General features: G+C 42.6%; 1 protein-coding gene across 4 annotated transcripts in view; it reads right to left on the reverse strand.

Moving 5' to 3' along the window:
• Positions 1-20,155, reverse strand: part of LOXHD1 (lipoxygenase homology domains 1) — a 145,813-nt gene that overhangs the window by 74,685 nt on the left and 50,973 nt on the right. For 3 of the 4 annotated variants that reach the window (XM_026865647.1, XM_026865649.1, XM_026865646.1), the window contains 8 exons: positions 17,731-17,891; positions 16,638-16,724; positions 14,166-14,301; positions 12,311-12,465; positions 9,089-9,249; positions 2,283-2,359; positions 1,244-1,440; positions 699-891 (listed from right to left, as the gene is read on the reverse strand). In XM_026865647.1, coding sequence (XP_026721448.1) covers positions 699-891; positions 1,244-1,440; positions 2,283-2,359; positions 9,089-9,249; positions 12,311-12,465; positions 14,166-14,301; positions 16,638-16,724; positions 17,731-17,891 — 1,167 coding nt within the window. The remainder of the gene's footprint in view (positions 1-698; positions 892-1,243; positions 1,441-2,282; positions 2,360-9,088; positions 9,250-12,310; positions 12,466-14,165; positions 14,302-16,637; positions 16,725-17,730; positions 17,892-20,155) is intronic. The other variant, XM_026865648.1, reaches the window with a different exon arrangement.

Genomic DNA, 20,155 nt, shown 5'->3' on the forward strand with positions numbered 1-20,155 from the left:
TCCGACCACTTGCTCTTATCTAAACCAAATGTGAGACAACACAGCTCTTCACTGAGGACTAACCTAATGGTTTTCCTTTTACAAGTCTTAAGCCAGCATCGGAGGGGTGCAAAACAGAGCCTTAAAATGGAATTTCATTTCAGTATTAACTATAGAGTGGTTAAATTATCGCCTTAATATAATAGAAGGGAGGGAGTAAAACAGAGCAGAGGTGAAACACAGCATCCTTTCTCAGGATCCCAAGGCAGATTTTAACCATAACCTTAAAAGAAACTGAATCTATTGATAAAAGTCAAATAGACAGTAGGGATTTGGTCCTTACGTATCAAACAGCTTCTCTCTTCCAGGCAATGGGGTAATACAAGCAGACAGGACATGTGGTGGAGCAAGACTGGGGCAGCAAGGCAGGTAAATGTGAAAAGAGCAGAACCCACTGATATTGTAATGAAGAAGTACAGTGCCTTGTGCCACGTTACACTGCCCAGGAAGTAAATTTTTCATATGGTGTCAGGAAATGGAGACAGCAAACACTGTAATGTTTTTCCAACTGCTTTAGGAACAAAACAAAAGCAGAATGGTTTACTTTCCTCACCAACATAAGCTCGCTTGGACAGGGACTTTTTGGGTTTGGTTTCTAACCTGGTCCTTAAAAATGTTAGTAATACAAACCATGCATATCTCAGTGTGGTTTATCTCACATTTCTCAATAGGCAGAACCTCACTTGGGTAGACCTCCACCTCCACCCTGCCATCAGCCTCATCTTTGTCAAGCCATCGGTTGCAGGGGAACATGTACTGCCTTCCCTGGACTGGAACTGTGATCTGGACACTGGCCAGGAACCAGCCAGACCGGAGCCCCACATTGTCATGTCCAATCAGTATTCGGTTGATCTTTAAAAAAGCACACAAAAAAAAAACGAGGGCAGGAAAAAACAAAAAAAAACAAAAAAAAACCCAACACAACAGAATTTACTTAATATATAAAAATCCCCTTCCCCTGGCACCCTGTTCTTCCACGATGTTCACGTAAATAATTAACACTTGCATTTAACTATAAATTTAAAACACTTCCCAAGACAGCATGTGCACTAGACTGCCAATGTAATGGTCTATACAAAATGTATTTCTTAACATCCCATGTAAAGGTCAGAGATTCTCACATCACATTCAATTCTGAGTGTTATATTGATTCTTTATGCAGACAGTTGCACGAGGTACAGAGCCACCTGCAATTAATTCTTACCTTTCCAATATCCATCGTATCTATAGTAAACTCATCCACTCGACCACGTTCAAAATAGTTGCCTAGATCATTATCAGAGACTAAAAGGGTCTCTTTGCTGGAGTCTGCTTTTTCACCGTAGAGTTTGATGAAAACTTTGGAGTCTGAGCTGGCACCGGGGATATCTCCAGTCTTCACGCTGATGTGATAACTGACATCTGAAGTAAGATCAATGCACAGAATACAGACATGTGAGTGGCATTTCCAGTGCTCAGCCTGGCAACTGTCTTCAAACAGATATAGGGGAGGAAGGCTCCAGCTGCAGACACAGAAAGGACCTTGCTCATCTGTTCATGCATCCAGCATCTTAGGGCCACACTGGGTAAGCTGTCACACCTTGGAGTTATTCACCAAAACAGAAGAAAGGCAGAAACTACACTAAGAAGCAGAAAATATTCTGTATTCCTCCCTCTCACTGTTAGATGATTACCAAGCCATAAAAATGATGTTAGGCAAGGGAGGGGATCTCATGTTTTTTATACTTACAGTTTAATTCAATAGTTTTGACTTTTTTTCTAAAACAAAACAAAAAGCATCTAAACCTGAGGTCTGTAAGCACTGTTTTCTAAAGAAAATTGTAGTATTGGAGCCCTGGTTCTCCAGAGAAGGACAATGTAATCTTTCTGGTGATTTTCTTCTGGGAACACATTATTATTCAACAGAATTCACTATACTAAAACACTGGCAATTCAAGGTCCTTCAGAGGAAGCTATACAAGAAAGCAGTTCTTAAATCACAACATTAAAAATCAAAGTTTCTTTCTACATATATAATGTTGTAATTATTCTCTTTTATGCAAATTTATCCCATTCATAAACTAGGATTTAAGGGTCAGAGGTATTTCCCCCCTGTGACCTACTGCAGCTTCTTGCATAAGAATGATAAAAAAGCCCAGTAGATTTACTGTGAACTGACATGAATCCTTAAGTAGAACAAAGTAAGTAAATAACGTGCATACACAGCTCAAACCCAGGCCATCTTTTTTCCAAGCTAAACTCACTTTTTAGCATTGGTGACTCCCCAGCAGGCACTAATTCTCGGACAATCTGACCATCATCCTCATTTTTGTCAAGCCATCTGGTTTACAAACAGAAGTAAGTTATCTTCGAATAATTAGGACCTATTAGAACGTTCAGAGTCTAGTCTGTCTCCACACACAGTAAAAATCCACACCACAGTCGAAAGGATATTTTTACAGGGCTCTGTATCTCTGTTAAGTCTGCAGGAGCTTGACCAGACCCTACAGCAGTCACATTTTAAACCTCCGTTTTCCCAAGAAGAGAGATCATGAGAGCCCTGCTTGTACTGTATGAGCGTCTGCTGTGATGTCCATCTGTCTGGAAAACACAGACTCCACAGCCACAAGTTATTCCTGTAAATGGGCAGCCTCAGTCTCTTGAAAGCATTGACCTTCATTGACCTGAAATGCTTTCAGTTTTTATTACTAGCCACCTTGTTTATGACCTTTATAGCATCTAAATTACTAAACCCAGCTTTTTTAAGTGTTTGCTTACTCTAGATTATCATCACTTTTCCCTTCCTTACAGATAAGTATATAACCCCCTTTTTTCTCCACCAGGCAGGGGATGAATTATGTTGTTCCCATTTTCAGGGCTGGGTATGTGGAGGCAGCTGGCACCAGCAAAAGGAAGGATTTCCTTTGTTTCTCAGCATTAATCCAACTAGACTACTTAAGAAGAGCCAGGCACAAAGTAAACTGTAGCATGATCTCAAGGGAAAAAACTCTGAAAGGAAACTGGAGGGGCACCTACTGCTAATCTGGTAACATTCACATCTGCTCCTTCAGCCTCAGGGACTAAGGAATTACTGCCCCAACCCTGTCATACACCATTCAGCAACTGTTGTATGACAACAGCAAGGGCCTTGTCAGAGGTTTCTCACTGTTTTTTTCCCAGGTACACAGCTATCTGCAGCAGTGTCTTTTGTAGTTAAAAATACTGCTTAAAACCAGTGGAGGTGAACGAAGGACAAGTGAGCAAGCTCCGGCATGTCATGCAGGGTATTTAAATTGCTATGATAACTCCCAGAACTAGAAAAACAAATCCCTAGAAACTGTTTCTTTTTAAAGGCAGCCACACAGATATGTGAATGACACCAGACCACAGAAGACCTGCTGCTTCTGCACAGACAGCAGGCTTCCTGCAATGCCGCTGTACTACGTGCACATCCTCCTTGGCTGACCTTCACAGAAAAAAGGAAGGGAGCTCACTTGCCATTTAAGTTTCCACCTTTGACTTTGCTGTTGAGCCAGCACACATGGAAACCAGCAAACCACCCTCATAACAGGGATTTGGGGACATGAAAAAAAGCCTACTAAGAGCTGGATCAAACCTCTGGTAGCTGATTGGTAATAAGCCAGCACAGCTTATAGTCATGACCAGCTGGACTTGTCATGGTGACCAAGAAGTAACCAGACAGTATGGAAGACCAAGGATGATGGGTCTCCATTTCATCTATCTGAAGGAATGTTACCTTTTCAGTCTCCCCCTCTCCCTCCCCACCCACTGAGGAAAACAATAAGCACAAAGAAACCGTGCAAAAAAGCAGCACAAGGAAAAAAATCCAAACGTAAGATAGAGCCAGACAGTTCTGGAACCACTAGAAGGAATGTCATCATGCAAAACAGATGCATACAGCCCCACCACACAGGCACGCATCTCCACTCCCAGCTCCTCTCTAAGCTTTGGCGAGTTGTCGGGTATGCAGTCTACCCCGTATTCTTCCCTTTCACTCTGTAAAGCAGGTGGCCATGTGCAGGCGGCTTGAAAAGGGCTAAAAGCTAAGGGGGTCAGCATGAAGGTGATGAACACGTGAACATGTGATGATTGCATGAACAAACACCATGTGAGGGCATCAGATGTGGTGTTGTCCCTCAGGGGAGGCTGAGAGGTGCAGTGGGGATAGAGGAGCAGAAACATCTGTGGAGAAGACCATTAAATGGATGTTAAGAGTTGAACAAGGCTAGATTGCAAGGAGGGCAGGAGAGGAGCATGCTAAGACATCACATTGTCTTAAGAAAGGAAGCCTTTATTGGTGTTTGGGGGGATTTTATTTTACCTGTTAGAACTGGTCCTTAATACCTCTGTATCATGTAGTTCTTGATGCTGGTTCAGGATTCACGTCCTTGGACAGGTATCCAATGGCTAGGGGATCACATTATCCCAAAATTCAAGATGCTTCTGCGTACATGGACGTTAACTGGGAGGACCCACAAAATTCGAGCCTGAACTCCACCACCCCAGGACCACTGAATTCAGCATCACCTTCAGGAAGGCAGAAGCTCACAAGGTAGACACACTTCTGCCCTCCTGCTGTTTCTGTTGCCGGTGTACATGCTGTTGTTTTCTGTCACCTTTGCCATTGCTGATGTTTTAGGGAAACGTAGGACGAACCTAGGTGAGCTGCTTCTGCACCAAGGTGGCAGGATGAAAATACATCCCACAAGAAACAGATCTCTGTGTGCAGCATGACAAATGTTAACTGCTTCAGCCGTGAGGACAGATGAGAAAAATGAATCAAAAAAGGACACACACCTAGATAAAGAAATTCCCTGTACCAACGTTGGTAGCTGCTGATGGCAGGAGAAGGAGCATGTCTTGGACTGGAGGAAGAAAAAAGGAGGTTTATCAGCAGAAGTGTCTTAAGCGTCCTTATTTTGTTTCAGCTAAGAGAATAGCCAGAAGTGGCACAAGCATTATTTTCTGAAGAAGAAATATTTGGATGAGCAATGCCACTGTGTCCCTTCCTTTCAGCACATACGTTGCACTATCCTGACTTTACTTCAGTGCAATTCTAGTAGCATATTACTCAGCAGCAGGTTGCAGCCAGAGGTTTACAGTCTTACACTGAACACAAACGCATTGACACCTTATAAACACATCAGGCTGCAGGAAATTGAATCCTTCAGCGTAGTGCCAACATATTCCTAGTACAAAAGACCTGTCAAAATATTTTATCAGAGCTTACATGTGATTTCAGTGCATGTAATTCACATGTCACTGTGGGTTTTGTAAGGGTGTAGTCGTGTCCTGTATCACATACTTGGTTCTGAAATGGTATTTTATGTCCAATAACCCAAAGTGGACAAAAATATGACATGAGAGCTACTTCAGAGAGAATTTCTAGAGAATCAGAGAGTCAGGAAAGCACTGGAAAAAAAAACATGGCATGACATCATATATAGCATTTGAAATCCAGCAGATGATAGCCTGCATGCAATTAGAATGATTAGCACATCCGTTAATTTCAAAGGTACGTATGTATTTGTGTGTGTCTTTAAATATAATCTGTATATATAAATATGTGTAAAATAGACATTTCAGTCTACTTTTAAGCAACAAAAGGAGGCTTCTCTGGATCCTTTGTATGATGAACGCTCTTGGCATTTGATTGAATAAATGTTCTTTCACAGGAGTCTTCTAGTGCATCATCCCATTCATGGTCTGTCTGTTGTTCTTCAGAGAATTAACGATGTTCCCTTGTGCTGGAGAAAAATTAGGATTGTGGAGTCCATATGCTTAGAAAAAAATGTAATGAAGTATCATTGAAGATTTCTGTGGAGCTGTAATGATTTATAGCATATAAAATTCTATCCTATCATGAACTCACGACTTTGCCTGATTGAGAATTCATTTCTGTCTGGGATATAAATATAATAAAAAATGGGCTATTTTAGAGAATGTCAGCTAGTCCATTCCTGGACTACTACAGAGCCTTGAGGAGAAAATGAAATCTGAAGAACTCAGTTCTGAGCTTCAAAGAGGTTTGCTCCAGTTCTGTGGCAAAAGGTGAACTTCATTTTGAACTTTCTAGTGGTATTCACAGTCACAACACCTAAACCACATCAGGTGGTCTAAGGTATAAATTGTTCAGATGTGGCACTGAACAATTCAGTGTTCAGTCCCTAAAAGCATGGATATGATAATGTCATGTGGTCATAAGGGAGGAATAATACTGCAGTGCATCCAAGTGATGTACTAGTAATTCTGCAGATAACGCTTGGAGAAGTTACCTGCAATCACTTCTCGCAAGCACAGATCAAGTGACCGCTTTAAAAATCACTGACTCTAAGAAGAGCTACAAGCCGTTCCCTTTACACCCAGCTGTTTTAAGAGTTGAAAGCACAGGCCTGGGAGTCATTATTTCTCAATGCTCTTCCTGAATCTGACGCAAACTCACAATTAATCCACTTAGCTTCTCTTTATCTCTGCTGGCTCCCTTGTACAACAGACAGTTCTCATAGAGCTCTTGTGACTGTTAGGTAATAGATGTTCCTACAGAGTCGTAAAAAAGCTTTCAAATTACAAGACAAAACATAGCCATGTATATCAATAAGTAAATAACAAGAACGGAGACTTCAACAAGCTATATGTAATCAAGATCTATAAGGATATACTACAGACCTTAGGTATAGTGGAAGCTGATTAGCTCTTTGTTATAATATCTGCTCTTCACTTGCTGGTACAGCCTTACAGAGGTAAGAAGCCTGTGAAGCTTTCTGCACGGGTGAGATGTGTTTCTGCTGGAAGGCATTTTGTCCTCTAGCTGTCTCAAAATAGCAGCTAAAGTAGCAGAACGTCAATGGAGCATCTTTCAGTAAGGACACAGCAGCAGAATTTTCTCCAGACCACATGATTGTGCTGTGTAGAAGAGTGGAAGTTAATCAGGTCTTGGAGATATAGACAATGAGAACATCAGCATGTCTACTGGCTGGCCATAGACTGGCCAAGCAGAAACAGAAGCTTCCCTGGTGTCCCCCAGATGGAGTCTCTAACTAACCTCGCTTGCACTGCTTCACTAAAAGAAGGCCACTCTTCTTGGCCAAGTCTTCTTCAACATCTTGGCTCTGAAGAAGCTGCTGAAGCAGGCCTCTCTGAGCATCTGCCAAAGCAGTTGGGACATAAGCTGTCCTTGGCCTACAGGACTGGAGGGGAACATCCAAATGCTGCAGGTCATGGAGATGTTTATCCCTCGCACGGAGGATGCAGTGGGTGAGCACCTTCGCCCTCAGATATCTCCAGACTCCATGACGACACCCGTATACTGCGATGATGCCTCAGTCTCTCAAGAGACACGGGCACCAAAGATAGTGAGAGGGAGCAGCTGTCCCTGTGTTTGTTGGTGATCAGTCATGTTACCTTCTCAATCTGAGAGGAAGAGATAATGCTGGCACAAGGACAGCAAATAAAGCCGCATGAACTACACTGATATCACTTGGAAAAAGAGACATTAAGAAAAGTAAGAAGAGTGGAATTCCATCACTTGTGACTCGAAGCCTGAATGCACCCCATAAATATTTTGGGGATAAGGTCTTGGGTTTTCTTTCTCTCTCCTTTTTGAGTCCCTGGCCTGAGGAAAATGCCCCGTGGAGCCTGACACTTCTGATCCCCAGGTGTAAAGCTAAGGGGAGGGGAGTCATCACTCCAAGCTGAAGGAAGACACCCAGTTAAACAGTCAAGTAAGGAGATGATTCAAAAGTAAATCTTTAAAATGAGCCAGCTGCACAGTGCAGTTAGACACAGAAATATCTCTGAGGAGTCTGAGCAAAACAGCTCTTCACGTGGACACTTCATGATGCCCGAGTGAAAACCTGTCTAGGTTGCTTGCTTAACTCAGTAAAACATATGGTTGTTAAATATGTATCAAAAGGCAGCAATGACAACATGGTGGTTGGTTCTTTGAAAAGGCAGAAACTGGCTTGCTTTTCACAACCAAGATGACATTGCATCTGCTGCTCCGTGCTGCCTCCCTAGTAAGTTTGCTCTATGATGTGATGTGACTTTAGCAATGCAGAGAGGCTGGGGCTGGCTCCTGTTTTGTATTTGGCTGACTCCTCATTATAGTGGAGTTCTTCTTGATTTACACTGACAAGAGACAAGTAACCAGCTTAGCGGTTTTACTTTTGTCTGCAATTTAAAAATAATTGTGTTTGAGTCTTACAATTGCATTTGTCCCCCGGGAGATGAATTTTTAGAACAGGTACTTGATGTTCCTAAGTGAAGTTCAATGAACCTCCTCCTACAGGGTCGACATTCTGAGAGGGCAAGTGGGACACTGCACAGGACACTCAACTACAGCAAAGTTAGTCTCATGTTTTCACCCAGTTATCTCTAGTTTGTGCTGCAATGTTAAGGCAGACCCTAGTTAGTGCCAGGGCAGATGGAGCATCTCATTCCCCATGGCTAGCCTTAGTACACCATATTTCTTCTGGCCACTTGATTGTCTAGAAAAGAGAAGAATACATATATAACTCACCCACAGGGGTAAGTTACAGTCCTCTGCTCTACCACTAGATCTGTCTGCCTTATATGCATTTCCCTTCATGCAAGGAGCTCTCAAGATGGCAGCATAACAATTCTGCATTCTCCCAACACAAAAATAGCATCCCATCGCTCCTGGAAAGATGGGATGTGCATGTCAGGGATCAGGACCTTGCCCCACACATGCAGTAAAACTAGCAGATTGCAGAGTGTGTTTCTGCAGCAGGCAATTGCAGCGACACTGGATGTGGTACTGGAAGGTTGTGTTTCACCTTTTGGAAATTCTCTGTATTACTGAGCTAATTGCTGAGAAGTTCACAATTCAGATTGCAGTTTGTTTAGTAAGGGGTCTTAACAGTATCTCAAACCTCCCAATCCACACTCTTTGCTTTCAGGCTTAGCAAAAATAAATGAATGAATAAATAAAAAGGATTAAGCTGTGCTCAGAAAATTCCAGTCTTGGAACAAGAGCTGGGCTGGCAAATGCATGGATGGAGTCATAATTTGCAAGCATTGTTTCCAGTACCTGTAACAGGGGAATTCCACAGCCTCACTTTCTGGCTGTCCTTCTTCCCTCACTATCACTTTGGCAAGGTACCAGCCACTGCTTCCTCCTTTGCCATCATGCCCTATTCTCACCCTCCTCACCTGCTTCAGCGTTACTGCTTCAACGAAGAATTCATCAGCCTTTGAGAAGGAGAAGAAAAAAGGTAAGGCAATATTTCTCCTTAAAAACAAACAAGCCAACCAAATTTATTATTGCAATCAAACCAACATCATCAGCATGCTGCAAGATAATTCTTCACAAGATGAAGGAGAAAGTACGAATTAATTTAGCAAAGAATGAAAGCCCGAATATTTGTGTTAGATGTATAACATCAGATTTACAAATATATGATCTGCCAGTATTTTAAATCTCCCATGTCATTGTATGCCCTCCACAACTGTAAAAGAGAAAAGCAATTTGATTATTAAGTTCATACAGAGAGGCAGGAAATCCCACGCTCAGGTATCATCTTTCTGGGAAATCTGGGGCTGGCCTCTTCAGAACAAATCCACAGAGTTATTTAGAGGTACAGCTCAAAGACATTACCCCATGTTAAATTCAGATGACATGGACTACTGAGCACAATTTAACCCCAGCATTGGCTGCACAGGGTATTTCCAGCTGCTCAATGAATTGTGTTCAGAGGCTGGTGTGAACCTAACCCACACATGAATTTTATGTTGTCGGTTTTGTTTTGTTTTTTTTTCCCTGGAAAATGGCTTAAATCACCAACCTACAGATTATGCCAGCGGATGGCCCCTCAAGACTAGAGCTCTGTTACCCAAGGGTGTACTGGGAGCAGCAGCTCCCGATGGCTGAAAAAAAGAGCAAGTTACTCCTTTGGGAATCAGGCCAGAGAAGTATGTACAGTACATGAACAGACACACACACACGTATGGTAAACACTGTGTGTAAACACAGAGCATATCTGAAGCACATAGCCCAACAGACAGGGCTGCTGTGGTTACTAGCTGGCTGACATGCCTCACTAGGTAGGAGAAAGCTAACCAAACACTGAAGTTTGTTCACTCTTCACCTCCCAAAAGCCTGTAAAACACATATGGTGGTAGTATATACCCAGCTAGCTCCCAGACAGCTTGGTGGCAACTCAATACTTATTTAAATATTTAAATTTATTAAAACAGTCGTAATTTTCCCATCATTCAGGACTCCAAACTGACCTTTAAAATAAAGACAATTAAACCTATTACCGCAATTTTAAGTGTTAATGATGGGCTTACATAGGTGAACAAGTGCTACTTAGCTACTTAAAACTGCTGAACTGGTGATTTAAGGTATCAAAACCTCACTGAGCCAGTCTAAATCAACGAAGCCTAATTCACTAGGCCTAATGTTCATCTTACTTATTAACAGCTGATGTAAATTAATGAGTAAGTAACTAACATGAGCTACAGCAGAGCAAACAGCTAATTTAGAGGCATCTTTAAATTTTACCTTCTATACAGGCTGTTAGTTTGCATCTGCAAGCAAACTTTTCAAGTTAAATTGGTAATCAAGGTACTATTGGTTTAAGTGGCTGTAGATTAGAGACTGCACTGATTAGCTACATTTCTTTTTAACAGGGTATCTGAGTTAATCAGTGTAGTTATACTCATTCAGTCTCTTGAATATATGAGCTCTAAGTTTGTCAGGATCAATCCTTAAACAGCTTCCAATTCATTCACTAGCTTTCAGCTCCTCATGTCAAGAGAGCACTTTTCCATTAACGGGTCCCAGTTTGCTTTATATCATCTGGATACTATTAATCACATGAATTGATTGCCAAAATTATTTTTCCTTTTCGTTTTTCCCTTCATGCAAGTTACCCTATAACTCATTTTTTGGGAGTAAAAATAAAATAGTTGTCATCTGTGTTTAAAATATTTGTTCCTTCTGTGAGCCAAGCATCATTCTTTGGAACTCCATTGAAACGATCTTCCAACCACCCCCAAAGCATCACTCATTTTGCTACCATTTTGAGAAAACTAGACCTTGCCAAATGACAAAATGCTGTCCTTTACAGCTTGGACCTACCTTTTAATTTTTTTTTTAAAATCTATAATGTAAGTGTGTAGGCAAAAACGTGATGCTTGCAATGTCCATGTCTGCAAACCTTTACATCAGTTAGAAGCAGAACAAACTTTCACACTATATAAATGTCATGTGTTTCCAGGGACAGGTCTTACAGGCACAAGAAAACCTTGATGAAAGTTCTTTCAAAGTCTAAAAAACCTCAGTGACTTCAGAGAAGAATTGGAAATTCTGGACACTCAAAGGCAAATCCAACGTGTTAATGCATATTTCAGAAGCCCAAATTCAACCTCCAATTCTGAAAAATGTGACCTCCTTTTATCCTCATTTTCTTTCCATTCCAAATCTTCAATCAAATAATGACACAAAAGATGGGAAATCTACAGAGTTCTGTGATCAGATTCTCAAAATCTCCTCCAGGAGATACTGATTACATTTTACCAGTCTAAGTTGGACTCTAGAGATGCACAGTGTGCCTCGTAATTGAATAAATATTAAGTACATTGACCCCATAGATCAGATCAGCACACTATTTGCTTGTTAATGCTGCAAGGGCTTTAACTACAGCTTGACCTCTTCATTATTTCCAGATTTCCAGGGAACAAGCTCTGCCTTCAGTCCAGGCCATTTCCACCCCCCTCTATTCAGACACGTGCATACAAAAACATGTTGAAAACCAGATTGAAAACAAGACACAAAAATTGAGTACAGAATGGTTGAGGGGAAGAGACTGGAGAAAATACAAAGGAAATATGTTGGGCTTTTGGTTCTGATTTTCACATTAAATAATATGGTTTTTCTTCCTTTGCCCCCAGAGACAATTTTTTTGCCATATTAGATGGAGGGAGAAAGGCTCTTTCTTGTTCTTGGAAACTGGATAGATTTCCTGGAAGCCTTCTCCACTCTAAAGATGCCATTTCAACAGTCAGTACTTAGCTGGGGAGAAAACCAGGAGACTCTTGTGAACATACAGATGTCAAGCAAGGGCAAACTGTCTCTGACTGAAACCTCCCTCCAACTACAACCTGTTATGATGTTCAGTGGACATGATTTATTTCTTCCTACTGCCCTATCTCAAAATGTCAAGGAAATCAGCCAAAAAAAAAGAAAAAATCCACAAATGGCCACACACTTTAAAACCCATCTTAAGGAGCTGCTGTGTGAACTTACATTGCCTTTTTCAAATTTATTGACAGTGTTGATGCAGTTGTAGAGAACACGATCTCCTGTGTCTCCCTGGTCACCAATGAGGCAGACAAAGACGTTGGCATCTGTGCCGCTCCCACTTACTGTCCCAGTGCAAACCGTCACCCGGTATTTTATCACTGTGGAGGCATAAATCAATAAAACAATTTCAGCAACATGATTAATTGCCATTTGAATTTACGGCATTTTCCACAGGCTTGCAATTAAGTGTTCATACTTCCAGTTGCTACTCGTGCTGATGTATTGACTTTTACACTTCCGTGTTATCACTAGGAAAAGAAAAAAAGCCAAAATAGAAAGGCCTGAAATGTTAAGAAAACCCATAAAACCCCTCCAAAGAAGGACAGAAAAATGCCGTCCCTTTCAGGTAAAACCTCATGAATTGGAGTGTATAGCCTCCTTGGGGCCCCAGCCCTCCTACCTCCCCTCCTGCCTTGCCGAGAGGGTCCTGGTGACAGAGGACCTTGTAACAGTGCATTTGGGGAAATAATATTCCAGAGGCATGGCAGGCAGAGGAAAAGAATTAAAAGGGCCTGAGTGCACAGGGACCCGAGGAACAGGTACTTCATGTTGGCTTTATCTGGCAGGACAAGCCCAGTTAGCCACAACTCTTTGGGACCATCATAGTGCAGGAGGTTGGGTTGTGTCTTGCCTCCTTGTCACCTTTGAGATCTTTACTTAGGTTTTTTGCTGGATGAGCTGCTACCTTCATCCCCCCACCCTGCTCTCACCTCTGCCCTCCCATCCCTTTTGGGTGAAAGGATTTCCAGCAGAAATTTCACAACGAAGAGCCAGCCTACATACCAGCATCGGGAAGGGACAAGAGTCAGTGCTCCCACCCTCCTTCCAAAACCTGCCTGCAAGACCAACACGTGGGTGCTGCGTCTCGCCTCTGCTCAGCACAACTGCTCCTCATGGAAAAGTGCCTGCATTTGAACTCGAGCAGCCCTCTCCACAGCTGATTAAAAATACATTTCAAAACCAGGTTTATTTACATTTTAATAACATCTGCAATTATAATTACTCTTCCTCTTCTGAGGAACTGTTCAGCTGCATGCAGATCACTGAGTTCACCGGAAATTTCATAAAATAGGGGACTCATGATTTACGGAGTGTGGAACCCCATTGGGGTGAAAATAAGAGAAAACCCACTGGCTACCTTGACATACTCTGCTCTCAAAAATTCCCCCTCTGAGTACATTTAGTTCTTGTGACACAAGTTCAAAACAAAAGTGACCACCTCGGGAAGCCAACACAAAGTTCTGCAGTTTCTTAATTAAATCTCCGGTGCAAGCATGATTAACCCAATAAATAGTTTGGGTTTCTCACACATACTGGAAGGTGCCTATGCTTTTGCACAACTGTTCTTTAAAACTTCCTATAAATTTATACATATAGCTGCATAAATGTGCATATTATTAAATAAAACTTTAAAGCCCAAAAATGATTGTTAAATTTTAGATTGCATTTTAGCTAAGCTTGTTTTCCGTGAACATCCCTTCAAACCCTGCATTTCACATTTTAAGGGAGGCTGGAAAAAATACAAGTTTGAAAGAAAAAAAAAAAAGCTCTGAAAACAACTGTGCTGTGGCCAGACCTCTCCCATCTCCCACCACAGAGAAATGTGCTCAGAATAAGAGTCTGGGATTTCTGAGTCTTCATGCAGCTAATGATGCACACAGAAAATACTGCAGAGAGAAAGTGCCAGAAAGAGAAGCTAATTGAATTACATAGGTCCGCCTGTGCATCCCTCACACAAAGAGGGTTTCTTTCTATTCAGGACCTAAGTGAGCCCCTGCACAGAGCCTGTGGCTCTCACCTGGCATGACTTCAGTCACTAGAGATCCCTCCGCAGGGAGCTCCCGCACGATCTCATTGTCGTCTTCATTTATATCTAGCCAGCGGCCACAGTTGAATGTGTATTTTTCTTTTGTCAGCGTTTTCAGCAGAGTTACCTTCATTAAACCAAAACACTGAGTGAGTTCAGAGGCTTAAAGACAAAAAAGCAACAAGCTCCTGACAGGTTTTTGCCTGGGAAGCAAGAGTAGGTAGCAGCAGAGAAATAACACACATTAATATGAAACTGTCATTGTGACTCGTGCACTGCAGTGATGCATGGAGCAAAGTCTGTCACAGCTGATGGCGTGTCATTCCTCCCTTCTCCAATTGCTCCATGGCGGTGTGAAAGTTTTGATGGATACCGTGGCTCTTAGTAATTGCTCATCATATGCCACTGCATAAATCCACAGAGCAAAGCATGAGCGGTGCTTGCACTGCTGGTTCTCGCAGCTTGAAATCAGTGCACAACCCACTGAGAAAACAGCCAGAAAACAGCAGCGAGCATGATCAGAGATATGCAGTAGCTTCCAAAGGAGTAATGAGCAAATAAGGTGGGGCTCTGCAGATGGCTGCTGAAGCAGGTGAAAGAAGGGTGTGATGACAGTCTACAAAATCATAGGTGGCATGGAGAAGGCAGAGGGGGGTCAGCGAATCACTCTTCTCCTACAAGAAATACAGGGCATCAAATGATGCTTTTAGAGCAAAGCTCAAAGCAAACGGGACACAATCAGCCTGTGAAGTCCTTGCCAAAAGCTATTACGGTTGCTAAAAGTTTAAATGGTCAAGGGGATACTAGAACCTTTGAACAAATAAATGGAAGAGAAACCTACTAAGTGCTTTGTATTTAGTAGATCTGTTCACAGGAAGTAACTGGAGCTAGTCAAAACTGGAAAAATGTTAGGGGGAAGTATCATAAATGCTTGTTCTTTTTTTACTGTTCTCTAATCATGCACCTATGTGAGGCAGGAGAGAGTATCTTGGGCCAGATGGATTTTTGGCCTGACCAGTATGGCTGTTCTTCAGTTCTTGTAATAGAAAATGGAAGCCTGACCCAACTTGAAGCAAGCCTGTTGTGAAATGTGTGAGGACTGGAAGCATCATTAAGGCTTCATCTAAGTTCTTATAGATGTTAATATGGATGCACAAGTGAAGGGATTCATGTGCCATGAGCCTGATGCATCCAGAAAACAAAGGACTGGCTGTGCACAGGCAGACTGATTTCATGCATCTTCACCAGCTTTGCTTAGACAGTTTGGCCCAAAGCGAATCCTAGACACACTGTCAGATCCCTCTTGTCCTCCTTGAACACAATTTCTGTGCAGGAAAAGAGGATAGCCAAGGGAAATGCGTAGCTATGGAAGGTTTAAGCATTCTTGCTCATCATCTGTGAACAAACTATAGAGGTAATTTGTGGCCCAAAGCCCAGCTAGCACTTTCTTTTTGATAAAGACTACAGGCAGACACCTTTTCCCACCACACTGAACACAGCAGTACTTGACGCCCTCTCCACACTGGAGTGGTTTGTCTGTGTATGCTTTCACAGCTCCCTGACAAAGCAGGAGAGCAGGATCTGTCAAAGCCCATTAGAGGGACGCAAGAAAAATCTCTAAGCGGTAAATTGTGATTTATCATCACAGTTATTTATGGCTGCAGAGCAAAATGTGTGTTTCATTAAGTGCAGAGAATGTCTTCCAAGCTCTGCAGGAATATGGGTGAAGCTTAGAGATGAACTTTCTGCCTTGCAGACCCAGGCAAGGGGTGACAGCATGGTAATCGTTGCTGGTGGAACAAAGGACGTGTAACTGAAGATCGATCAGATCACTCCAAACAGGACATGATGGCTCTCTCCTGCACAGTCCCCACAGGCTCCTCCAGTCTGAAAGTGTCCCCCTCCTGCAATGGGGTTGTCAGCACTTCAGGGCCCGTTATGCTCTGCTCTACAACAGGTCTCTGCTATAATTAGTTTTTCATTATGGCCAGCCTAAATAAGCCACAGGAGTAGGTTTGCCTCCCCGTACAGTAATGATGTCTGAAGAGCAAAGGAAAACTCCCTCTGGCAGCAGTGAAGGGGGAGTACAGTGGTCTGATGCTGGAAGGATGGGGAAACGTGATTTCCCCCATCAATGTGGGCTGTTCAGAGCTGCCATTTCCCATTGCCTTCATTCCCCATACATAGCTGGGCTAAACTGAGAAGGATGGGAAGAAGGAATTTCCTCCAAAAAACATGCAATGAATTCTTCTCTCCTCCACATATTTTTGCAGATGCTACAATGTGCTCTCTTCACATCCACCGCTGAGTGGTGGATTTCCACTTCCAACCCTCAACCAGCACCATCTGTAGAGGAAGGCACCTCTGACCACTGCACATCAAACTCAGCTGCCAGCACTGGCAATGCAGACCTCTGGGACCAATCTGACTTTTCAGGACTACCTGCCCTTGCTGTCCCCTCACCTTATTCAGATGCCAGCCAGCAAATGGATTTCTTTTCTCGTGCCATATCCGAAGCTTATAAAACGTGCCCAGGTCAGGAAGCTCAATCTATAGAGGGGAAAAAAAAAGTGTGTTATCCATTTCTGTAAGTCAGCAAAGTATGAACACAAATGACACCTCTGAACATCTTTTGAGAGCCAAATCGGAGAAGAGTCAAAAACTAAAGGGTTTTTTTTTTTAAAAAAAAAGGGAAATTATGTTCTTTAAAAGTAATAAACCCTATTCTGCAAAGATAGCTTGATGCCTCTCTCTTCAAGAGAGAACATGTGAGCTGAATCCATTTGATCTCATTTGATCATGAGAGGTCCTTGAAACTACCCCTCCCAGTAAGAATTACAGCCAGTTCTCAAGCTTCAGCTCTTTCTCTAACAGCAGTTACAAAGCACAACCTCTCTCCCCACCAGTAGGCATCTACAGCTGCTAGTGCAAAGGGAGTAAATGTTTTGGTTACAGCCATGCATTAAAATCCATTGGTTCTCAATTTTTCTCTGACCAGTCCCCAGTTAACTTTTAAACACACTTGTTCCTAAACACAAGAAGACCTTCCCCAGCCTCCAAACTCAACATACTACTGACCTCATCCCCAAACACTCATGAAGGCTCATGTCCAAGGAAGCTGAAGACCAGACCACCAAGGAGAGGAAACACCACTACAGCTAATTCCCTAATGACCACTTAGGCACTGGGGGGAAAACTGATAAATGGCATCGTCTAAATGTGTGGATCAGTCTATAACATGAGTGGGGCTGTGTCTGAGGGAGACTATCTGCTTCAGGAGCCACAGGGGAGATGTGGTACTTAGCACCACTATGACTTCAAGTCATCACCACCTGAGCGCCCAGGTACACCAGCCTAAGCCCTGTTTGGAGAAGACAAGCCGTATCCATAGGTGGGGAAATCATTTGCATCACCACCAAACTGAATGACTTCACGTCCACTTCAGAAGGACCTACTGAGATAAAGAGCTCATGATGATGATCTTCTGTGCAGGGTTGACGACAATGCCCTGGAAAACAATACTAAATCAAATTTACTACTTGCACAAGATTCATACCATGAACTTGTCAGTCTGTCCAGTTTCAAAGTTGTCTGAATTGTTGTCCAGCTTCATCTCATCTGACTTCCCCTTGTCTCCGTAAATCTGGAAGAAGATTGTGGCATCTGTCCCTGCATTCTTAATGTCACTTGTCCAGATCCACAGAGACCAGGGGCTTTCTACAAGGAAAGGTTCAAAACGTTGCTTAAAAAGTAATTTTTAAAGGTGTCCTGGTAAAAAGAATAATTCTTATTCTTTCCCCTGGGTGTTAGAGAGGGGAGGATGGTATGATAGACAACCAGGACGTTTTATCCTTCTCTGCACAAACACAATCAGCTGTTATATGACAAACAGGAATGAGATTGTCTGGAAATATAATTCTGTGCTTTCATTTAAAATAAAATGAGAAAAAACATAAACTACCACTTCCTGGTCAAACCATATTCTTCTCTGTCATACTTTACAGGGCAATCCAGGCATGTGCTCCCTCTCCGTAGTTTCAAGTACACTTCTCCAACACTTACTACTCTAGTTTCAAAGATCGTTTTAAAGCCGAGGAAATACTGTCATCTTTTTGTCAGTGAGAAAGAGTCTCCAGTTACTTGTGTGTGGTGCAATGCAGCTCCAGGTAGCTCCTAAAACTTTCTCCAGATGATCTGTGTCTGCAACAAGGAGGTGTATGGATGCAGTTGTGTATGACTTCATCCTAACCCAATGATCCTTCCTGAGACAGGCTGGCTCAGAGCCTATTTGGATATCTCTAGCCAGGTTGCATCATGTGGGGCAGACAGGCTCAGAGCAATATAAAGACATTTTTTGAAAGTTTTTAAATTACTTAAACTTTTGAATCCCATCTGACTTCAGTTTGAGCTTGTGTTACTCTAAGTGACATGTCCAAAGATCATGGCAAAGCTACATAATTCTCATCTCTTGAGTTTTCACCCAACATTTTAACTGTAAGAGCAGTCCACCTGCAGCAACTTCACTTTGGCTTTCATACCAATTTCCTCTGAAGAGCTCCTCATCTGCATTCTTTACCATTAATAATGTGTTTCGCTTCTGCAGGACTTGTAGCACCTACAGGAGAGGGAACAGGCTTCTTTCCTAACTCAGACATCAACTGAATTATTAACAAATTCTAATGAAAGAATTGCTAACCCTTTCGGTATGACTGAGCCCACATGAGCACGGCTTGACCTTCAGAGCCCAAAATGGAATAAAAAATACGATGACATGCATATAAATTAGATTTTTACTGATCTACTCAGCATTTGACTTTAAAAAAGAGGCAACAGCTACTCAAAAAGTGAGGTGGAAGAAGCGAGTCTCTTTTAGAAAAAGTTTTGCCCCTATTTTAATAATATGCAAAATGTTCACGACCACTCCTTTCCGAAAAGCACCAGCAAGTTTTATCTGAGCAGCGATGAAGCCAAGGCAAGTTTGTGTATGGTGTGTGATATAGCAGCCTGCCCTCCCTGGGGAAAAGAGCAAGGGCAATTCAGATGCCAGAGACTTCTCTCATCTGTCTGGTGTGGCCTCCCTGACCCCTTGCTAAAGGAAAAGAGGAGTGATGCATGAAGGGAGGGGGAAAAGGGAACTTGTACCAGGATTAAATGCTGATAGAGGGCTGTCAGGAAGAAACCACACAGGGAGAAACGTGGGTGAGCTGGGTCTGCAGCTGCCGGAGGAGACCAGGCATTTCCCCAAATACCCATCATCATCCTCTCAGGGCTCGCTGGGCACATTCCCCTGTTTCCTATCATTTCACACCAAGGGACCCAGGCCCTTTGGAAATTCTCAGAGCCAGAGCAAAAATTCCCCAGGGCACAAACACCGTGAGGGCTAGACCTGACACAACAAGTTTCCAGGATAACATCAGCACAACCAGAACTGGTTTGTACTATTACGTTTTGTATCAAGCCAATGAGTAATTAATGTATTGGGATTCTGCCTCTCTCCTTGCAGTCAACAAATACGTGGTCCGAGTTTTTACTGGTGAAGTTAGCGGCAGTGGAACAGATGCGGATGTCTTCATTAATATCTTCGGTGAGAAAGGAGACACAGGTATTCAAATGCAAATAGTTTCCTAAAATATTTCTTCCTGCTCTGCAGGCCTGTGATCTGCACAATACACAGGAGCAATCTGTCAAATGCAGAATAATTTGGCTGAGTGAAAGGCACAACAAACAGTGGTGTTGGCGCTGGCGTTTCTCACATCCACAGGTTCTGGAAGCTGCATCTGCAAACCAGCAATCGTGGCTGGGCTGTGAGCATGACTCAAGTTACCTACCACCAAAAAAACCCAGACCCTGGGAAAACGCAGTATAAATCACCAGAATAAACCTGTGCAGCCACTGCCAGTCTGCTGAGGGATCCAACACAAATACATACTTACAGTGCATGCAGTGAGAGCTGCTTGTCCCGTCTTTCTGTGTCCCTGGCT

This window comes from Athene cunicularia (genome assembly GCF_003259725.1).
Source record: "Athene cunicularia isolate RWA chromosome Z unlocalized genomic scaffold, athCun1 chrZ_part1, whole genome shotgun sequence".
Lineage (NCBI taxonomy): Eukaryota > Metazoa > Chordata > Aves > Strigiformes > Strigidae > Athene > Athene cunicularia.